This window comes from Pseudophryne corroboree, chromosome 5 (assembly GCF_028390025.1).
Source record: "Pseudophryne corroboree isolate aPseCor3 chromosome 5, aPseCor3.hap2, whole genome shotgun sequence".
Taxonomy (NCBI): Eukaryota; Metazoa; Chordata; class Amphibia; order Anura; family Myobatrachidae; genus Pseudophryne; species Pseudophryne corroboree.
In genome coordinates, this window is record NC_086448.1 from 132,166,873 (window position 1) to 132,189,700 (window position 22,828).

The 22,828-nt window shown below is 45.3% G+C and overlaps 1 protein-coding gene across 4 annotated transcripts in view; it reads left to right on the forward strand.

Moving 5' to 3' along the window:
• Positions 1–22,446, forward strand: part of FAM221A (family with sequence similarity 221 member A) — a 43,328-nt gene extending 20,882 nt beyond the window's left edge. For 3 of the 4 annotated variants that reach the window (XM_063921732.1, XM_063921735.1, XM_063921733.1), the window contains exons 2-7: positions 5,113–5,286; positions 7,863–8,053; positions 15,293–15,499; positions 18,449–18,544; positions 19,999–20,069; positions 22,092–22,446. In XM_063921732.1, the coding sequence (XP_063777802.1) occupies positions 5,113–5,286; positions 7,863–8,053; positions 15,293–15,499; positions 18,449–18,544; positions 19,999–20,069; positions 22,092–22,154 (802 nt within the window). In that variant the 3' untranslated portion in view covers positions 22,155–22,446. The remainder of the gene's footprint in view (positions 1–5,112; positions 5,287–7,862; positions 8,054–15,292; positions 15,500–18,448; positions 18,545–19,998; positions 20,070–22,091) is intronic. The other variant, XM_063921734.1, reaches the window with a different exon arrangement.
• The last annotated feature ends 382 nt before the right edge of the window (positions 22,447–22,828 follow it).

Here is a 22,828-nt window from a genome sequence, read left to right on the forward strand (position 1 = left end):
TTTATTAACCCATGGAGGTCTGGATTTGGAGTCACCCTCAAAAGTAAAGTGGAAAAACACACTACAGGCTGATCCAACTTTGATGTAATGTCCTTAAAACAAGTCAAAATGAGGCTCAGTAGTGTGTGTGGCCTCCACGTGCCTGTATGACCTCCCTACAACCCACACAAGTGGCTCAGGTAGTGCAGCTCATCCAGGATGACATATCAATGCTGTGGCAAGAAGGTTTGCCGTGTCTGTCAGCGTAGTGTCCAGAGCATGGAGGCGCTACCAGGAGACAGGCCAGTACATCAGGAGACGTGGAGGAGGCCGTAGGAGGGCAACAACCCAGAAGCAGGACCGCTACCTCCGCTTTTGTGCAAGGAGGAACAGGAGGAGCACTGCCAGAGCCCTGCAAAACGACCTCCAGCAAGCCACAAATGTGCATGTGTCTACTCAAACGATCAGAAACAGACTCCATGAGGGTGGTATGAGGGCCCGGCGCCCACAGGTGGGGGTTGTGCTTACAGCCCAACACCGTGCAGGACGTTTGACAATTGCCAGAGAACACCAAGATTGGCAAATTCGCCACTGGCGCCCTGTGCTCTTCACAGATGAAAGCAGGTTCTCACTGAGCACATGTGACAGACGTGACAGAGTCTGGAGATGCCAAGGAGAACGTTCTGCTGCCTGCAACATCCTCCAGCATGACCGGTTTGTCAGTGGGTCAGTAATAGTGTGGGGTGGCATTTCTTTGGGGGGCCGCACAGCCCTCCATGTGCTCACCAGAGGTAGCCTGACTGCCATTATGTACCGAGATGAGATCCTCAGACTCCTTGTGAGACCATATGCTGGTGCGGTTGGCCCTGGGTTCCTCCTAATGCAAGACAATGCTAGACCTCATGTGGCTGGAGTGTGTCAGCAGTTCCTGCAAGACGAAGGCATTGATGCTATGGACTGGCCCGCTCGTTCCCCAGACCTGAATCCAATTGAGCACATCTGGGACATCATGTCTCGCTCCATCCACCAATGCCACATTGCACCATAGACTGTCCAGGAGTTGGCGGATGCTTTAGTCCAGGTCTGGGAGGAGATCCCTCAGGAGACCATCCGCCACCTCATCAGGAGCATGCCCAGGCATTGTAGGGAGGTCATACAGGCACGTGGAGGCCACACACACTACTGAGCCTCATTTTGACTTGTTTTAAGGACATTACATCAAAGTTGGATCAGCCTGTAGTGGTTTTTTTCCACTTTAATTTTGAGGGTGACTCCAAATCCAGACCTACATGGGTTAATAAATTTGATTTCCATTGATAATTTTTGTGTGATTTTGTTGTCAGCACATTCAACTATGTAAAGAACAAAGTATTTAATAAGAATATTAAATTCATTTAGATCTAGGATGTGTTATTTTAGTGTTCCCTTTATTTTTTTGAGCAGTGTATAATAAGGTATATTCCACTGTTTAAACAATCACATATAATACAATAAAAAGATTTTTGAGACAATAAAAAACTTATCACATAATAAAAAGATCTGCAATATAAATGTCCTCAAAAGGTTTTTTGGTTTCCAAATACTGGTGATTTATTACACCTAAACGTGAGCCCAATATTGTTATAATAGGTACATCTCCCGGACGCTGGTAGCAGTTCCTTTATATGCGGACATATCAGGAGGTCAAAAAGAAGCGTTTTAGCTTATGGTTGTTTAAAAGTTCCCAGAAAATAATACTGGCTCACCTGATGATGTTTGATCTGTATTTGGCTGAGGTAAAGCAATCTCCCAATTTATATGCAGTGTAGGGATCAAAGGTTCTCTGTATATGAGGAGCTATTTGGCTGGAGAAATAAAAGCTTTTCAACAATGTTCTCCCCTTGGAAGCCCAGTGTCCAACAGGGCATGCAGATCAAGTTGGTCTCCTCAATGGGGTCAAATGTAAAAGTCCGGCTCGTAATGAACAAATAAAGAGGTTTATGCGTTTCTCCGCCTTCAAGTCAAATCGTTGGCTTCCTCAGAACGTAGTGAGGCCGTCTGTAGGGAGGTGTACTTTTAAACCATTCCTGATTCAATACACCTGTGCTGTTAATTAGATTTAACACCTCCTATTCTAACTAATATAGTGTTCTCTTAAAGTGGTCATCGCGATCTTACCCATTGACTGAATATTAGAGTCAATTTTAGGAAGTCTCTCTATATTGATATGAAGTTATGTTACTAGATATGTAGTTTAAATTGACTCTAATATTCAGTCAATTGGTAAGATCGCGATGACCACTTCTTCTCTGTATATTTATATAATTTATACAATTAATATATATCTATCTTTAAAAAAAAAAGGTAATAGAGTTTATTAAAATATATTAGGGTGAAGTATTTTCTATATTATACCCATATGGGTTTAAATTATTTATGTAAGTGGTGTTAGGCTGTGTATATTGACAATAAGGCAGTGGGAGAATGCTAATTTAAGAGAACCCTATATTAGTTAGAATAGGAGGTGTTAAATCTAATTAACAGCACAGGTGTATTGAATCAGGAATGGTTTAAAAGTACACCTCCCTACAGACGGCCTCACTACGTTCTGAGGAAGCCGCCGATTTGACTTGAAGGCGGAGAAATGCGTAAACTTCTTTATTTGTTCATTACAAGCCAGACTTTTACATTTGACCCCATTGAGGAGACCAACTTGATCTGCATGCCCTGTTGGACACTGGGCTTCCAAGGGGAGAGCGGCACCGACAGCAGCGCCTGCCGTGCGATCTGTGTGCGGGGTGCAGCCCGACACAGAGCATAGAGGGAGCAAGCTACGAAACTGCCCGGGGAGAGAGCCGCGCTTGAAGCAGCGCCTACCACACAGGTTATGTGCAGTGTGCAAACTGACACAGAGAACGAGGTGAGCTTTCATTAATACACCTCGCCCCAGTGGGAACATTGCTGAAAAGCTTTTATTTCTCCAGCCAAATAGCTCCTCATATACAAAGAACCTTTGATCCCTACACTGCATATAAATTGGGAGATTGCTTTACCTCAGCCAAATACAGATCAAACATCATCAGGTGAGCCAGTATTGTTTTCTGGGAACTTTTAAACAACCATAAGCTAAAACGCTTCTTTTTGACCTCCTGATATGTCCGCATATAAAGGAACTGCTACCAACGTCCGGGAGATGTACATATTATAACAATATTGGGCTCACATTTAGGTGTAATAAATCACCAGTATTTGGAAACCAAAAAACCTTTTGAGGACATTTATATTGCAGATCTTTTTATTATGTGATAAGTTTTTTTATTGTCTCAAAAATCTTTTTATTGTATTATATGTGATTGTTTAAACAGTGGAATATACCTTATTATATTTACCGGCCGGTAATAACAAATATAATTTTTTATTTTTTTTTACTTAGATTTAAATAATAAACCCAAATTATATATATATTGGCATATGGTGTATTTATTAATAATATATTTTAATATCAGCGCCTCTAAAATTGTTTTTTTCCCATTCATGGGGAAAAAGAATTTTGTTCTCAAGTATGTTTAAAACTGATTTATTGAAATTCTGAAAGGCCATCTTGCTTTGCTGCCTGGCAAATGATCTACCTCCCAAACACTTTGTCTATATTGCTATGTGATCTCATTGTACAATACTTACTTGACAGTGTCCTTACAGTCTGAAGTGTAATGTTTTTCTTTTTGTTACTTTCATTTATTCATCTGGAGAAAATGCCATTGTCATGATTGGACTCCATTATGATGCCAGAACATGCATAACTGCAAATAATATTGTATTGATCAATGTCTGCAAATGCTCTGTGTGTGGTTATGTATAAACCCTGTGTGAAAAGGTCATAGGAGACTTCAGCCTGACGTGCCACTGCTCCCATGCTGATCTTAAAGAGGGAGGTGTCATGATCCAGGCTATTTCAAGTAGGAATAGGCCTGTTAATAAGTAGTGTGATATCAATATAGATGATACCAGGATATCCGAGTGACGTATCAATGGATGTGATGCCAACGCATCTGGGTTATATCGAAATGGGCATGACTGAAATTTGTATTATCCCAATTGATGTATCAATATCAGTATGTGATAACTGTCTTTGCATGTTAAACGGTTGAAGCTTGATTGATCTGCTGACATTTCATTGTAGCTACAGAACTCAGAGACACACTGACTGTTTAGGTGTGAAATTTAGTTTAGTTTAATTACCCCAGAACCATAGCTAGGGCCAGAGAAGTGTTGAGCCCTTCCTGCTCTGTGTCCTCTCAGAACTAGCCATTTGTTTACACAAGAACCATGGCCAGAGCTTCAAAGGAGAAGAAGATAAGGCCATTCGTCCCTGAGAGAGTAGCCGGGAAGCCCAGTATGAGCTGACACTCAATACCTTCTCTGGCTTATGGAAGGGTTAACAGTAACACTCCAGAGGGAGGGGGGTTGAAGGGGCAGCATGTTTTTTTAAATAGGAGACCCACAGAGTGTAAGTGGTGCATTATCAAAGAAGTGGGTCAGGAGAACATTCTGGCTCTGTAATGTTCCGATATATCCGAAGCGGCTTCACTTCACCTCATCGTTCTACTCTGCATGCGTGCTAGGATCGGTGGGTTTATCTTCTTATTTTTATTTTCTTGAAGTTGTTTTTCTGTTGTGACTTTGACTTTTTATCATTATATTCTTGTAACTTTCTTTTTTCAATAAGCTTTGAAGTGTTTTACTTGAATTAAATAATCTAATTTTAGATTTGGTTTCTGTTGTGTATCCAACCCAACTCTCTGAAAGAGGCGTTACCAAAATATTAATAATTCTAGGTGCAGGCAAAAGCCATAAGTTTGCCTTGGGTCATACCCTAAACGTTTGTACTTTGGCTGGTGGCAGTGATTTTGTGTGAAATGAACACACGCGCACAGGTATCCAGTAGCGGTGTCACGTGGCAGGGATTCGCAGATCGGCGTATCTGGGGAATCGCCGTGCCTAGGATCGTGACAGCCATAATCTGCAATGTTAAATTGCAATTAGTTAACTTAAATATGCATCATATTTATTTTATTTTTAGCGAAAATATTTATCATTTTTGATACTTGGTTGCAATGAATTAGCACCAGCGATATACTGTTATCTGTTTGGCAGGATTGTTGGAGAAGATGATGGAGGTAAGCTGTTTAGCCCAGAAGAATATGAGCAATATAAGAAGACAGTGCTTCCAATGAGAATCCAAAATCGACTGTTTGTCAGCTGGAGATCACCAACAGGAATGGACTGTAAGCTTGTGGGCCCAGAGACTCCTTGCTTTTGTACTCACAGGTAAAAAACAGTATTGGTGACATCTGTACCATCACAGTCCTTACACTGTTCACAATATCACACTCGTAATAGTAGTTTTTCTCTCTCACCTTTTATATATGGCTCTAGACAAGCTTTATTACTTCAAAATGTGGCATTGTGCACAGAATAACTGCACATTGGGGGTCATTCTGAGTTGATCGCTCGCTCGCTACTTTTTGCAGCCGTGCGAACGCATAGTCGCCGCCCACTGGGGAGTGTATATGTACTGTGCAAGTGTGCGATCGCATGTGCAGCCGAGCGGTACAAAAATAGTTTGTGCAGTTTCTGAGTAGCTCAGAACTTACTCAGCCCTTGCGATCACTTCAGCCTGTCTGGTCCCGGAATTGACGTCAGACACCCGCCCTGCAAACGCTTAGACACGCCTGCGTTTTTCCAAACACTCCCAGAAAACGGTCAGTTGACACCCATAAACGCCTTCTTTCTGTCAATCTCCTTGTGATCGGCTGTGCGAATGGATTCTTCGTTAAATCCATCGCACAGCAACGTTCTGCTTTGTACCCGTACGACACGCCTGCGCATTGTGGTGCATACACATGTGCAGTAGTGACCTGACCGCTGCGCTGCGAAAAACGTCAGCATGCGATCAGGTCGGAACGACCCCCATTGAGCACTTTAGTGTAGGGCTTGCTCTGCACCCACAGCATGTGTTTCACTAAGAATGGGAAAGAAACTTGTTAGCCCTTTGCTGTGCATATAAAAGTAATAATATGGTCACTTTGATCGTATAGTCTGAGGGTGCAGTCACACCTATGTAATGCATGCAAGGTGCGCAGTGATAAAAACACAGGATAACTAAAGAAAAGTAATACGCACAAGTTACTGTAAAACTTCAAGTACATTGGGTGGGGTGTATTAAAGCCATTTTTAAGTAAAATCTACAAATAATTTTCTGAGGTTTTACCGCATTGATTTACCCCCATATCTAAGAGTAGGGACTGTGGCAGAGCAGTCCCCGTAGGATTTTGTGGGATTCTATGAAATGTGGCTATATGTATCATGCTCCGGAGCTTGTGTCCATTAGACAATGCAGTCAGTAGATGACATTGCGTATAGAAGCCGTCTGTTTATGAAAATCCACAGAGTATAAAATAAGTTTGTATATAATGATAACACAGTAGCCCTACCCTAGACCCCCAGATTGACGGGAACCACACAACTGTACTTGGCTGCTTTATCCACTATTATTAACGCTCAGTCTGGGGCTTTCAAATGTATTAAGGGTTTAGTCATCTCAAAGCGAAAACATTAATCATTTATTATATATCTTTATCCATTCTATTATCAGTCAATTCCGTAATTAAAATAAGAAAGAAAATGTGAAATTTATATAGAAGACCAATTGGGATAATGGTTACAAAGTGCAAGAATCAAACATTTCTTTTCCACGGTAAAGAAATTCCCTGTTTACCACCTTTTAGTAAACATTAAAGAGATTATTCTGTATTATTTTCTAGTTGTAAGAATACAGTGAACTTGTGGAACTGTCTCTGCTTTGCTTAATACAAAGTAAAATGAAGACTGGAGAGAGATGTATCAAACCTTGGAGAGAGCTAAAGTACCAACCAATAAGCTTCCAACTAATTTTTCAAATGCAGGCTGTAAAATGTCAGAAGCCGATTGGTTGGTACTTTATCACTCTTTAGTTTGTCTCTCTCTATGGGGGTATCCAATTAAAGGTGAAGATACATCTTTCCCGATGTTTCACCTGTATGTTTTTTTTACAGGCTATCCAATTTGGTCGCCTGTAAAAAAAAAACACATGGTCTCCTGAAAGCACATAGGTTCAGTGAAACCTGTGTGTTTTTGGTAGAAGCAGCCCCATTTTCGGGTGAAATCAGGACTGTTTCTGAGGATCTGGTTTTGCCTGCCTGAGGCAGGGGAAACCGAATCACCGATCAGCCACGGCTAGCGTTGGCTTATCGGGGATAATTGGATAGCCCCCGGCGAGACAGTTAGCTGCGGTAATTAACTGTGGCTAGTTGGATACCCCTCCTAAGGGGAGATGTACTAAGCCATGGAGAGAGATATAGTGCCAGCCAATCAGCTCCTAACTGCCATGTTACAGACTGTGTTTGAAAAATGACAGGAGCTGATTGGTTGGTAGATTGGGGCCCATTATCAACAAGTTTTAACCCTTTACAACTCATTGCGTATGATATATGGTGCTCCAGCCAATCAGCCCATGTCATGTGTTTTAAAAATGACAGCTGGGAACTGATTGGCTGGAGCTCCATTTATCATATGCATCGAGCTTTAAATAGCAAAAACTTGTTGATAAATGGACCCCTTTATCTCTCTGCACTTTATCACTATCCAAGGTTTCATACATCTGCCCCTAAGAGTTGATAAATCTGCCCCTACATATGAACATAACAATATAGTCTCACTTTATATACTCTTCTTTTTAGGAACAAGTATATAAGTATTATGACTGTATATCCGGCCGCTGTGTATTTTACCTGACAAGAGGAGAAGGACCCATCTGCTCTCAGCAGATTCAAGTTATCCATTCTATAAACGTTTTCTTTTTTTAGATACAAGCAACATAAGACAGATTTTAAAGAGCTTCCTAAGGATCGTCCCATTCACTTGCCTTGTAAAGTCAGCAAATGCCAGTGCAAGTCTTATCACTACGTCCCTCTGAATGGATCCCAGCCGATTCGCTGCAGGTGTAAGCACTATGCTGATGACCACACGGTCGCAGGATCCTACCACTGCACCAAGTGTAAGAGCGTGATTCCCCTCCTTCTCGTTTCTTGTTTTCATTTTCTTAGGTTTGTTCCATCGCCTGTTCTGTTGTTACATGCTTGCATTGATTCCTATATTATTTTCCCTTTTTATACCCTTTAATTTCTCTGACGTCCTAGTGGATGCTGGGAACTCCGTAAGGACCATGGGGAATAGCGGTTCCGCAGGAGACTGGGCACAACTAAAAGAAAGCTTTTAGACTACCTGGTGTGCACTGGCTCCTCCCACTATGACCCTCCTCCAAGCCTCAGTTAGATTTCTGTGCCCGGCTGAGCTGGATGCACACTAGGGGCTCTCCTGAGCTCCTAGAAAGAAAGTTTATTTTAGGTTTTTTATTTTACAGTGAGACCTGCTGGCAACAGGCTCACTGCATTGAGGGACTAAGGGGAGAAGAAGCGAACCTACCTGCTTGCAGCTAGCTTTGGCTTCTTAGGCTACTGGACACCATTAGCTCCAGAGGGATCGACCGCATGGAACTGGCCTTGGTGTTCGTTCCCGGAGCCGCGCCACCGTCCCCCTTACAGAGCCAGAAGCAAGAAGAGGTCCGGAAAATCGGCGGCAGAAGACATCAGTCTTCACCAAGGTAGCGCACAGCACTGCAGCTGTGCGTCATTGCTCCTCATACACACTTCACACTCCGGTCACTGAGGGTGCAGGGCGCTGGGGGGGGGGCGCCCTGAGCAGCAATAAAAACACCTTGGCTGGAAAATATATCACAATATATAGCCCCAGAGGCTATATATGTGATAAATACCCCTGCCAGAATCCATAAAAAAGCGGGAGAAAAGTCTGCGAAAAAGGGGCGGAGCTATCTCCCTCAGCACACTGGCGCCATTTTCTCTTCACAGTGCAGCTGGAAGACAGCTCCCCAGGCTCTCCCCTGTAGTTTGCAGGCTCAAAGGGTTAAAAAGAGAGGGGGGGCACTAAATTTAGGCGCAATATTGTATATACAAGCAGCTATTGGGAAAAATTCACTCAATATAGTGTTAATCCCTAAATTATATAGCGCTCTGGTGTGTGCTGGCATACTCTCTCTCTGTCTCCCCAAAGGGCTGTGTGGGGTCCTGTCCACAGTCAGAGCATTCCCTGTGTGTGTGCGGTGTGTCGGTACGGCTGTGTCGACACGTTTGATGAGGAGGCTTATGTGGTGGCAGAGCAGATGCCGATAAATGTGATGTCGCCCCTGTGGGGCCGACACCAGAGTGGATGGATAGGTGGAAGGTATAAACCGACAGTGTCAACTCCTTACATAAAAGGCTGGATGACGTAACAGCTGTGGGACAGCCGGCTTCTCAGCCGCGCCTGCCCAGGCGTCTCAGAGGCCATCAGGGGCTCAAAAACGCCCGCTCCCTCAGATGGCAGACACAGATGTCTACACGGAGTCTGACTCCAGTGTCGACGAGGTTGAGACATATACACAATCCACTAGGAACATCCGTTACATGATCCCGGCAATAAAAAATGTGTTACACATTTCTGACATTAACCCAAGTACCACTAAAAAAGGGTTTTATGTGTGGGGAGAAAAAGCAGGCAGTGTTTTGTTCCCCCATCAAATGAGTGAATGAAGTGTGAAAAAGCGTGGGTTCCCCCGATAAGAAACTGGTAATTTCTAAAAAGTTACTGATGGCGTACCCTTTCCCGCCAGAGGATAAGTTACGCTGGGAGATATCCCCTAGGGTGGATAAGGCGCTCACACGTTTGTCAAAAAAGGTGGCACTGCCGTCTTAGGATACGGCCACTTTGAAGGTACCTGCTGATAAAAAGCAGGAGGCTATCCTGAAGTCTGTATTTACACACTCAGGTACTAGACTGAGACCTGCAGATAGTGCTGCTGCAGCGTGGTCTGTGATCCTGTCAAACAGGGATACTATTTTGCGAACATAAGAGCATATTAAAGACGTCGTCTTATATATGAGGGATGCACAGAGGGATATTTTGCCGGCTGGCATCCAGAATTAATGCAATGTCCATTCTGTCAGGAGGGTATTAGAGACCCGACACTGGACTGGTGATGCTGACTTTAAAAGGCACATAGAGCCTTATAAGGGTGAGGAATTGTTTGGGGATGGTCTCTGGGACCTCGTATCCACAGCAACAGCTGGGAAGAAAATTTTTTACCTCAGGTTTCCTCACAGCCTAAGAAAGCACTGTATTATCAGGTACAGTCCTTTCGGCTTCAGAAAAGCAAGCGGGTCAAAGGCGCTTCCTTTCTGCACAGAGACGAGGGAAGAGGGAAAAAGCTGCACCAGTCAGCCAGTTCCCAGAATCAAAATTCTTCCCCGCTTCCTCTGAGTCCACCACATGACGCGGGGGCTCCACAGGCGTAGCTAGTTACGGTGGGGGGCCGCCTCAAAAATTTCAGCGATCAGTGGGCTCGCTCACAGGTGGATCCCTGGATCCTTCAAGTAGTATCTCAGGGGTACAAGCTGGAATTCGAGGCGTCTCCCCCCCCCCCCCCGCCGTTTCCTCAAATCTGCCTTGCCGACAACTCCCTCAGGCAGGGAGGCTGTGCCAGAGGCAATTCACAAGCTGTATTCCCAGCAGGTGATAGTCAAGGTGCCCCTACTTCAACAAGGACGGGGTTACTATTCCACACTGTTTGTGGTACCGAAACCGGACGGTTCGTTGAGACCCATGCTAAATTTGAAATCCTTGAACACATACATAAAAAAAATTCAAGTTCAAGATGGAATCGCTCAGGGTGGTTATTGCAAGCCTGGAGGAGGGGGATTACATGGTATCCCTGGACATCAAGGATGCTTACCTACATGTCCCCATTTACCATCCTCACCAGGAGTACCTCAGATTTGTGGTACAGGATTGCCATTACCAATTCCAAACACTGCCGTTTGGACTGTCCACGGCACCGAGGGTCTTTACCAAGGTAATGGCAGAAATGATGATACTCCTTCGAAAAAAGGGAGTTTTAATTATCCCGTACTGGGACGATCTCCTTATAAAGGCGAGGTCCAAGGAGCAGTTGTTGGTCGGAGTAGCACTCTCTCGGGAAGTGCTACAACAGCACGGATGGATTCTATACATTCCAAAGTCACAGCTGGTTCCTACCACACGCCTACTGTTCCTGGGGATGGTTCTGGACACAGAACAGAAAAAAGTATTTCTCCCGCAGGAGAAAGCCAAGGAGCTGTCATCTCTAGTCAGAGACCTCCTGAAACCAAAACAGGTATCGGTGCATCACTGCACACGAGTCCTGGGAAAAATGATAGCTTCTTACGAAGCAGAATTCCATTCGGCAGGTTCCATGCAAGAACCTTTCAGTGGGACCTCTTGGACAAGTGGTCGGGATCGCATCTTCAGATGCATCGGCTGATAACCCTGTCTCCAAGGACCAGGGTATCTCTACTGTGGTGGCTGCAGAGTGCTCATCTTCAAGAGGGCCGCAGATTCGGCATACAGGACTGGGTCCTGGTAACCACGGATGCCAGCCTTCGAGGCTGGGGGGCAGTCACACAGGGAAGAAATTTCCAAGGACTTTGGTCAAGTCAGGAGTCGTCCCTACACATAAATATTCTGGAACTGAGGGCCATTTACAATGCCCTAAGTCTGGCAAGGCCTCTGCTTCAAAACCAGCCGGTACTGATCCAATCGGACAACATCACGGCAGTCGCCCATGTAAACCGACAGGGCGGCACAAGAAGCAGGATGGCGATGGCAGAAGCCACAAGGATTCTCCGATGGGCGGAAAATCACGTCTTAGCACTGTCAGCAGTGTTCATTCCGGGAGTGGTCAACTGGGAAGCAGACTTCCTCAGCAGACACGACCTACACCCGGGAGAGTGGGGACTTCATCCAGAAGTCTTCCAACTGTTGGTAAACTGTTGGGAAAGGCCACAGGTGGACATGATGGCGTCCCGCCTAAACAAAAAACTAGATATTGCGCCAGGTCAAGGGACCCTCAGGCTATAGCTGTGGACGCTCTAGTGACACCGTGGGTGTACCAGTCGGTTTATGTATTCCCTCCTCTGCCTCTCATACCAAAGGTACTGAGAATAATAAGAAGACGAGGAGTAAGAACGATACTCGTGGTTCCGGATGGGCCAAGAAGAGCTTGGTACCCAGAACTTCAAGAAATGATATCAGAGGACCCATGGCCTCTACCGCTCAGACAGGATCTGCTACAGCAGGGGCCCTGTCTGTTCCAAGACTTACCGCGGCTGCGTTTGACGGCATGGCGGTTGAATTCCGGATCCTAAAGGAAAAGGGCATTCCAGAGGAAGTCATTCCTACGCTGATAAAAGCCAGGAAAGAAGTAACCGCAAACCATTATCACCGCATTTGGCGAAAATATGTTGCGTGGTGTGAGGCCAGGAAGGCCCCAACAGAGGAATTTCAGCTGGGTCGTTTTCTGCACTTCCTACAGTCAGGAGTGACTATGGGCCTAAACTTGGGTTCCATTAAGGTCCAGATTTCGGCTCTGTCGATATTCTTCCAGAAAGAACTGGCTTCACTGCCTGGAGTTCAGACATTTGTAAAGGGAGTGCTACATATTCAGCCCCCTTTTGTGCCTCCTGTGGCACCTTGGGATCTCAACGTGGTGTTGAGTTTCCTAAAATCACATTGGTTTGAGCCACTTAAAACTGTGGATTTGAAATATCTCACGTGGAAAGTGGTCATGTTATTGGCCTTGGCTTCGGCCAGGCGTGTGTCAGAATTGGCGGCTTTGTCATGTAAAAGCCCTTATCTGATTTTCCATATGGATAGGGCAGAATTGAGGACTCGTCCCCAGTTTCTCCCTAAGGTGGTATCAGCTTTTCACTTGAACCAACCTATTGTAGTGCCTGCGGCTACTAGGGACTTGGAAGATTCCAAGTTACTGGACGTAGTCAGGGCCTTAAAAATTTATATTTCCAGGACGGCTGGAGTCAGGAAAATTGACTCGCTTTTTATCCTGTAGGCACCCAACAAAATAGGTGCTCCTGCTTCTAAGCAGACTATTGCTCGCTGAATTTGTAGCACAATTCAGCTGAAGCATTCTGCGGCTGGATTGCCGCATCCTAAATCAGTAAAAGCCCATTCCACGAGGAAAGTGGGCTCATCTTGGGCGGCTGCCCGAGGGGTCTCGGCTTTACAACTTTGCCGAGCTGCAACTTGGTCAGGGGCAAACACGTTTGCAAAATTCTACAAATTTGATACCCTGGCTGAGGAGGACCTTGAGTTCTCTCATTCGGTGCTGCAGAGTCATCCGCACTCTCCCGCCCGTTTGGGAGCTTTGGTATAATCCCCATGGTCCTTACGGAGTTCCCAGCATCCACTAGGACGTCAGAGAAAATAAGATTTTACTCACCGGTAAATCTATTTCTTGTAGTCCGTAGTGGATGCTGGGCGCCCATCCCAAGTGCGGATTGTCTGCAATACTTGTATGTAGTTATTGCCTAACTAAAGGGTTATTGTTGAGCCATCTGTTGAGAGGCTCAGTTATATTTCATACTGTTAACTGGGTATAGTATCACAAGTTATACGGTGTGATTGGTGTGGCTGGTATGAGTCTTACCCGGGATTCAAAATCCTTCCTTATTGTGTCAGCTCTTCCGGGGACAGTGTCCTAACTGAGGCTTGGAGGAGGGTCATAGTGGGAGGAGCCAGTGCACACCAGGTAGTCTAAAAGCTTTCTTTTAGTTGTGCCCAGTCTCCTGCGGAGCCGCTATTCCCCATGGTCCTTACGGAGTTCCCAGCATCCACTACGGACTACGAGAAATAGATTTACCGGTGAGTAAAATCTTATTTTTTTTTTGCAATTACAAGAGCACTGCAACTAAAATAATAATAATAATAATAATAATAATTAAAAAAAAGCTTTTCAATAAAAGAAGTTCTAGTAACATTATCAGACGTTCTACATTCTGATACATTTTGTGGCCACTTTATTAGGGACACCTTTGTAGCACAAAGTATGACCAATTTGACCTCAGTTTTGCATCTTAGCTTATAGTGTTCTAGATACTTAGGATTAGTATTTTTGTAGCAAATTAATTGGTGAAAAGTTGTAGATTCAGCGTAATGATGCGTGGCGTGGATGACTCGTATCAGACCTGTCTTTTGCCTTTTTACCATTGTGCTACATTTTCCTAATTTTTGCATCTTAGATCGCCTATAATGTACTAGGGGCGAGATGTATTATAGCAGCACATATCGTTCCACTATAGCTCTTCCTGCTTCACCTCTATCAAAGCAACAACGACAAGATGTATTAACTTAGCTGCACCGACAAGTTATATCAACATCTCGTTTGCCGGAATGGGGGAGTGAACACCCTCCCCCCCCCCCCCCCCTCCCCCTTCTCCTGGGGTCTCGGTCCAAAACCCACAGTGCATCAGCCTAATGTCTCACTGCCCGGCTGTCTCCTCTAGACATGCGCAAGATCTCGCTGCTATCGCAAGATCTACTGTGCAGCCAGAAGCCGGCAGCCGCCACAGCAAGGGTCACAGCTGTCCCTGCTGTGGTGGTAGGGTAACGATAACTGCAGATGTCAAAAGCTGCAGCTATAAGAATAGTCAGCGCTACTGTGCTGTTACTAATCTAGTACATTATCATGCATGCACTACAGTATTTACTGTATATATTTATCTAGGGGGCTAGCCCATGCAAAATGGTTAGGCAAACCAATGTGGCGGCTGGGCACACCCCCTCGAGAGAGAGAGAGTGTGGCCACACCCCTAAACATGGACCTTTACCACTGTATTCCCCCGGTGGGCCCTGCATGCCCCAGTCCGACTCTGGCTCTTTGTATTGTAAGGTGGTCACTGGGTATGCTCTTTCTATTGATTATTGTATATTATTCACCAATATGCTGTCAGTATTGGGTGGCAGTCAAAAATATTCCCTCTGTATTGTATAACTATCACAGGAATGCTCAATGTAGTGTATACAGTTCCCTAAAATGCCTGCTCTGTATGTACTGTAGGTCCTCAAAACGCTTCCCTTGTTTATAGATCCCTATAATGCCTTGTAGATAGGTCCCTAAAACGCCTGCATTGTAAACAGGTCCCTATAACGCATGCTTATGCTTTTCTTGTTCCTCTGCCTACCATTGCATGTTGGATTGGCCTATGTGCTAACCATGCCTGCTTCTATTGACTCCACCTACAGTTGGTGAGGCCACTTTCAGATTTTTCCCAGGACCACTTTAAGCTCCCTGTATAAATACACCATCAACTATGAACATACTAAATGATTTGCTTCTCTCTTCCTACAGGCTCAAATTGTGCAGGATTCCACAGTTCTTTCACCTGTGGCTGTTCCCAGCCAGCCTACGCTCATGATACTGTTGTAGAAACAAAGGAAGAACGACTAGATCAGGGAAAGCCTGTCGGACACAGTGTCCCATATGCTGCTATGGGAGGATTGACTGGCTTCAGCTCTCTTGCTGAAGGTTATATGAGACTTGATGACAGTGGTGTAGGTAAATGTCAGCCTGATTGTGACTAGAATAAACGCTGGAGTGGAACTGTATTGCATTATTATTTTATACAATTTCATTTGTTCTTAATGTCATATAATTTGTGTGTTAAAGACAGTAAGTAATATCCTGCCGTACAAGAGACAACACACATTTTGTCAATGTAGCGAACAGATGTTTCATCTGCAAGGATGCAGTCCCATAAAAGATGCAGATGTGTCCTCATACAGCCTTGCTGCAGTCACGACAATAAGACTGTCTTGGTACGCCAGATCGCCTGAGAATCTTTTAGCGTTGGGCGTCTTTTCTGCTTTTTCTTTTTCCGAGAATGTGTCTTAGTCACAATGCAATGCGATTAGTACGCACAAGGTGATTAATTTGATATATGACACTTGTATATTTGTGTGCAACTAAGTCTCTGAGTCTGTACACAAAGTGCTACTATGTAGCAGCCGCAGCTTTTATCTGTATACAGACTCAGTCACACACAGTATACAAGCAGAGAAGCAAAGCATCACAGAGAAGGCATAGCATAGCAGGGAAGCGAAGCATCACAGAGAAGACATAGCATAGCAGGGAAGCGAAGCATCACAGAGAAGACATAGCATAGCAGGAGAGCAAACCATCACAGAGAAGACATAGCATAGCAGGAGAGCAAACCATCACAGAGAAGACATAGCATAGCAGGGAAGCAAAGCATCACAGAGAAGGCATAGCATAGCAGGGAAGCGAAGCATCACAGAGAAGACATAGCATAGCAGGAAAGCAAAGCATCACAGAGAAGGCATAGCATAGCAGGGAAGCAAAGCATCACAGAGAAGACATAGCATAGCACAGAAGCAAAGCATCACAGAGAAGACATAGCATAGCACAGAAGCAAAGCATCACAGAGAAGACTTAGCATAGCAGGGAAGCAAAGCATCACAGGGAAGACATAGCATAGCAGGGAAGCGAAGCATTACAGAGAAGGCATAGGATAGCAGGGAAGGGAAGCATCACAGAGAAGGCATAGGATAGCAGGGAAGGGAAGCATCACAGAGAAGACATAGCATAGCAGGGAAGGGAAGCATCACAGAGAAGGCATAGCAGGGAAGGGAAGCATCACAGAGTAGGCATAGGATAGCAGGGAAGGGAAGCATCACAGAGAAGGCATAGCAGGGAAGGGAAGCATCACAGAGAAGGCATAGCAGGGAAGGGAAGCATCACAGAGAAGACATAGCATAGCAGGGAAGGGAAGCATCACAGAGAAGGCATAGCAGGGAAGGGAAGCATCACAGAGAAGACATAGCATAGCAGGGAAGGGAAGCATCACAGAGAAGACATAGCATAGCAGGGAAGGGAAGCATCACAGAGAAGGCATAGCATAGCAGGGAAGCAAAGCATCACAGAGAAGGCATAGCATAGCAGGGAAGCAAAGCATCACAGAGAAGGCATAGCAGGGAAGGGAAGCATCACAGAGAAGGCATAGCATAGCAGGGAAGGGAAGCATCACAGAGAAGACATAGCATAGCAGGGAAGGGAAGCATCACAGAGAAGGCATAGCAGGGAAGGGAAGCATCACAGAGAAGACAGCATAGCAGGGAAGGGAAGCATCACAGAGAAGACATAGCATAGCAGGGAAGGGAAGCATCACAGAGAAGGCATAGCATAGCAGGGAAGCAAAGCATCACAGAGAAGGCATAGCATAGCAGGGAAGCAAAGCATCACAGAGAAGGCATAGCATAGCAGGGAAGCAAAGCATCACAGAGAAGGCATAGCATAGCAGGGAAGCAAAGCATCACAGAGAATGTGTAGTATAAAGAATCACATGTTGCTTAGCAGTAATATTACCCCATTTAGTGACTACATCTTGTATGCAACATTTTTAGCAGAAAGAAAGGATATAGTAAGGAAGTACCAGGGATCAGAGAAGGGGGAAGGGATGTTGACACCACAGTGTCAACAGATATGAAGTCTATATTACTGAAATGTTTACAGGCAACATATTGACATCCTCAGAATGGTGACATGTTCACAATGTCGACATCTGAAATGTTGACATGTGAAATCCTGCCATTATCAAAATGTTGATATTAGGGTTAGGCAGGAGGGTTAGGTTTGGTCACTAGGGCAAGGTTATGGTTAGTCTGCTGGGGGGTGGTTAGGGTTAGTGACTAGGGGGAGGTTAAGGTTAGGCCGCTTGGGTGGTGGAGGTTAGGGGTAGGCTGCACGGGGGAGGCTAGGGATAGTCACTAGGAGGAGGTTAGGCTGCAGTGGGTGGCGGAGGTTAGGGTTAGGCTGCGGGGGGGGGGGAGGGGGTTAGGGGTAGGCTTCCGGGGGAGGTCAGGATTAGTCACTAGGGGAAGGTTATCACCTTTGGAATGAACTGGAATGGAGATTGCGAGCCAGGCCAACTCGTCCAACATCAGTGCCTGACCTCATAAACGCTCTACAAAATGAATGGGCACAAATTCCCACAGAAACACTCCAAAATCTTATGGAAAGCCTACCAAGAAGAGTGGAAGCTGTTATAGCTGCAATAGAGGGACCAACTACATATTAAAGTATATGTATATGTTGTCCACAGCAATGTTTATGAGAATGCGGGCTATCATAACTATACACAAAAAGAGGCAGTCATTGTATTCACTAAACTGCTATTCATGAGCATCTGTTCACTAGGAACCAATGACCACATTCAGTCATGGGCATCTTCAACTAGCCACGTGGCTTACTGCTGGAGTATAGCCTTGACCTTTTAATTTCTTCCCTGCTGTAAGTCCACAGCTAACACATGTTAACCCATAAATTCCAGGGTAAGTGCCCATAGCTATGGCTTAACACTCTTATGGCGGCCATGGTAAGTACAAACGTGCTACTTAACACAGATTTCTGTTCACACAAAATGGCTGCCAAGTTATCATAGCCAATAGACACTGAACACTGAGGAACATTTTGTTTTTGTTATTTTAGGGGCTCCCAGTCGGCATCTTTTGGAAACTCCTGATGATGGTGGATCCCATCCATTTCTAAGAGCATACGACCCACCATCCGCAACAGCAGTTACTGGTAAATCAAGCATTGTATACATAATATTATGCAATCTATATAGGGATGTATTCATGAAGCAGCGAAAAGAGTGGAGAAGTGAGCCAGTGGAGAAGTTATCCATGGCAACCAATCAACATTGAAGTAACATTTATAATTTGCATACCATACAATTGTACGGAGCAGCTGATTGGTTGCCATGGGCAACTTCTCCACAGGCTCACTTCTCCACTCTTTTCACTGCTTCATGAATAGACCCCCTAGTCTTCAATCTGCAGCCTAATAAGGGGTTATTGCAATAACCTATAAATAATGTAATAAATGATGTAGAAGAAACAGATTTGAGTCAGTTATTTTAATCCAATTGGGAAATATATGAGAAAAACAGCAAAAGAACAGAGTGCTCTTAGGGCCTAAATCAGACCTGATCGCTAGCAGGCGATTTTTGTACTGCTGCAATCAGATTGTCACCACCTACAGGGGGAGTGTATTTTAGCTGTGCAAGTGTGCGAACGCATGTGTAGCAGAGCTGTACAAACTGATTTTGTGCAGTCTCTGCGCAGCCCAGGACTTACTCAGCCGCTGCGATCACATCAGCCTGTCCGGGACCGGAATTGACGTCAGGAACCCTCCCTGCAAACACATGGACACGCCTGCGTTTTTCCAGACACTCCCTGAAAACGGTCAGTTGGCACCCACAAATGCCTTCTTCCTGTCAATCTCCTTGCGATTGCCCATGCAAACGGATCTGTCGCACAAACCCATCGCTGAGTGGCGATCCGCTTTGTACCCGTGCAACGCGCCGGCGTATTGCGGTGCATACACATGCGAAAACGCACAGCAACAATCAGGTCTGAATTACCCACTGAGTCAAACGGTTGATGTTAGCAAGCCTATGACTAATGGGGTATCTGCCTAACATTACTAGTAATAAAAGTTCTCTTAGTTGCAGAGTATTCCCTGAGTAAAACGCTTTTATGTGTTAACATATATTTTTTCTTTACACAGTAATAACATGTTAGTCCCTAATACATGAGTGAGTTTTCATCAATTGAATAAATACATTTTTTACCATTGTATTAAATGGGTGCGCTTCAAAAATGGCCCGCGGATGATGTTGAAAAAAACCAAATGGCCCTTGGCAGAAAAAAAGGTTCCCCACCCCCGCTATAGGTGATGAGGTCATTTGCACGAAATTGCTAAATTAATGACTACTAAGATTATTACTATTAATAATTACTAAATAATAAAGTACTTTACAGTAAAGCCTACCCAAATATAATCTTCAGAAAAATAGACATAAATAAATCTGCAGTAACTTTATTTCTAAATATTAGTATATAATTCCTATGTATTTGCAATTTCTACTATACATGAAAGCTATCATATGAATTGCTCTGATAATATAATGATCATTGAGAGACTGTTAAATAACAGTGGCCAAATTAAAGGTAGCTTTTTATTTAATGTTTTAGAGCAGATGTCCAGATTGAAGACATCGGAAGAAGATGACATGGCTTTCTTTGAAAAGCGGTATCAGGAAAGGGTAGGTAATACATTACACTGATGGGTAGTCAGATTTAGGGTACTTATCCACTGGCAATTCAGTTATACATTTTATTTTTTGTAAAACTATAATGATAATATTAAATGCATCGGAAATGCAAAAGTGTTGGTGCTTCATAAGTATTTTGCTTGCATAGAAGAAGATAATTCAAGAACATTTATCAGCTACTATGTTTGGTGGATTGACTCCTGCACCGCAAGTTGTAGTTGTAGCTGGCCATTCTTAAATTCTCCCAGGACTCTGATCCAGTGGCATGGAATGTACAGTAGGTCCCTGTGTAGCACCTGTGGTAGGGAGTGCAGAACAGCGCAATAATGCAATTCTCCATACTAGATACCATCCTACACCTTGTGGCGCCCAGTGCGAAAGTTTCAACTGGCACCCCCCCCCACGCGGCAAAACAGGGGCGTGGCTTCATAGGGGAGGGTAGTGGCCACAGTTGTGCCCCCAGTAGCTGTGCCCCCAGATTTGCCCCAAGTAGTTGTGCCCTCCAGTAGATTTGCCCCCTGTAGCTGTGCCCCCTGTAGATTTGCCCCCAGTAGCTGTGCCCCCAGTTAATTTGCCCCCAGTAGCTGTTTCCCCTGTAGCAGTGCCCCCTGTAGTTGGTCCCCTAGTAGTTGTGCCCCCTGTAGCTGTGCCCCTTGTAGCTGTGCCCCTGTAGTAGTGCCCCCTGTAGTAGTGCCCCCAGTTGATTTGCCCTCTGTAGCTGTGCCCCCCTGTAGATTTGCCCCCAGTAGTTGTGCCCCCTGTAGATGTGCCCCTTGTAGCAGTGCCCCCTGTAGATGTGCCCCTTGTAGCTGTGCCCCCAGTAGTAGTGCCCCTTGTAGCTGTGCCCCCAGATTTGCCCCAAGTAGTTGTGCCCCCCAGTTGATTTGCCCCCAGTAAATTTTCCCCCTGTAGCTGTGCCCCCCTGTAGATTTGCCCCCAGTAGCTGTGCCCCCAGTTAATTTGCCCCAGTAGCTGTTTCCCCTGTAGCAGTGCCCCCTGTAGTTGTTCCCCTAGTAGTTGTGCCCCCTGTAGCTGTGCCCCTTGTAGCAGTGCCCCTGTAGTAGTGCCCCCAGTTGATTTGCCCCCTGTAGCTGTGCCCCCAGCAGCTGTGCCCCCAGTTAATTTGCCCCCAGTAGCTGTTTCCCCTGTAGCAGTGCCGCCTGTAGTTGTTCACCTAGTAGTTGTGCCCCCTGTAGCTGTGCCCCTTGTAGCAGTGCCCCTGTAGTAGTGCCCCCAGTAGCTGTGCCCCATGTAGCAGTGCCCCCAGTATGTGCCCCCTGTAGATGTGCCCCTTGTAGCTGTGCCCCCAGTAGTAGTGCCCCTTGTAGCTGTGCCCCCAGTATGTGCCCCCTGTAGCCGCTTTGAAACCCTAAAAGAAAAATCACAATACTTACCAGTCTCGCTCCTGCTTCCGGACCGCTGCTGCTGCTGTCTCCGGGTGCCGGCTCCTCTCTATGGGAGAGACGTCATGACGTCTCTCCCATAGCAGCGTCGCACTGACACTAGGGTTCAATTTTGACCTCTAGCGTGAGTCAGCGACGCCGGCTGCAGCGGGCGCCGGGAAGCGGGGAAGGAGGGAGGATAATAGTAGCGGCTCTTGCCACGGCGGCGCCCTCAGGGTAGCGTCGCCCTGGGCAAAAAGCCTGCTTGCCCGTGGCAAGAGCCGCTACTGCATCCATGGTGCTTCTGTGCCTAGCACACACAGATCACAGCTTTTACGCAGGTGGTTTGGGTGGCTTCTGTATTTGTACGCCTGGTACCTGGCTGGTATTTAGTGAGAGTTTTAATGGGAAGCCATCTGTACACAGAATGGGCCAAGCTTGTTCTTGTACGCCCTATACAGAAATAGATTTACATTAGGAATAAAAAGACCTGTTACTGTACATAAATGAGACACATTCAACCTAAATGATGGCTATAAGATCAGTTGTTACAATGATTTGAGTGGTGGGAGGGGGCCAAAGGAATGGTTCTTGTGATCACATCCTGATAATGATGTCCTATGTTCTACAGTTAAAGAAAGAAAAAGAATTAAGAAGACTGAATTCTAAGCGTCCGAGCACTCAGCGGCCCTGAGGACAGGGATTTCTCAGAAAACAGTTCTTGTTTGTACTCAATGTGGTTGATTCAATTGTTGAAGGCACCCCCTGCTGACTGTCTATAGTAATGGGCATCTGTCATAGCTATTCGATTGTTGCCGGTTCCCCCTGCTTGGGATCTATGCTGATGGACATCTATCGAAGCTATTCAATTGTTTCTCCGATAGATGCCCATGGGGGCGCCGGCAAAAATTGAATTGGCCCCACTGTATTGTTTCAAGTGTACCAGTTTACTTGTGAGTTTCTCTAATAAAATTATCTGTTACAAATGTGCATACATTATTCTGGCCCCCCACCATAGCTATGCTAGTTAACCCCTGCTTTGCGGAGGACGAGTGGGGGTTGTCATCCGCATATACCTTAAAACTGCGGATGATGAGTCCCCGGATTACTTTCCTTCTCCCAAAAAATACTGATCACCGGTGGGGAGTCTGGAGTATCACTGACTTCACTTTTTAAACGTTAAAAGTATTGCCATAGAAGGTGGGAGGGACTGTAAATTGCTTTATCTCCTCAGTCCTGGAACCTAGAAAGAATGGGGCACCCTTGTTTGAAAGAGGGGAGACATTTCTATCAATTTTGTGCCTCCATAGAGATTACTGCCTGGTGTTCAATGTGATCAGAAAAATCATGGAGTCCAGGGATGGGAGA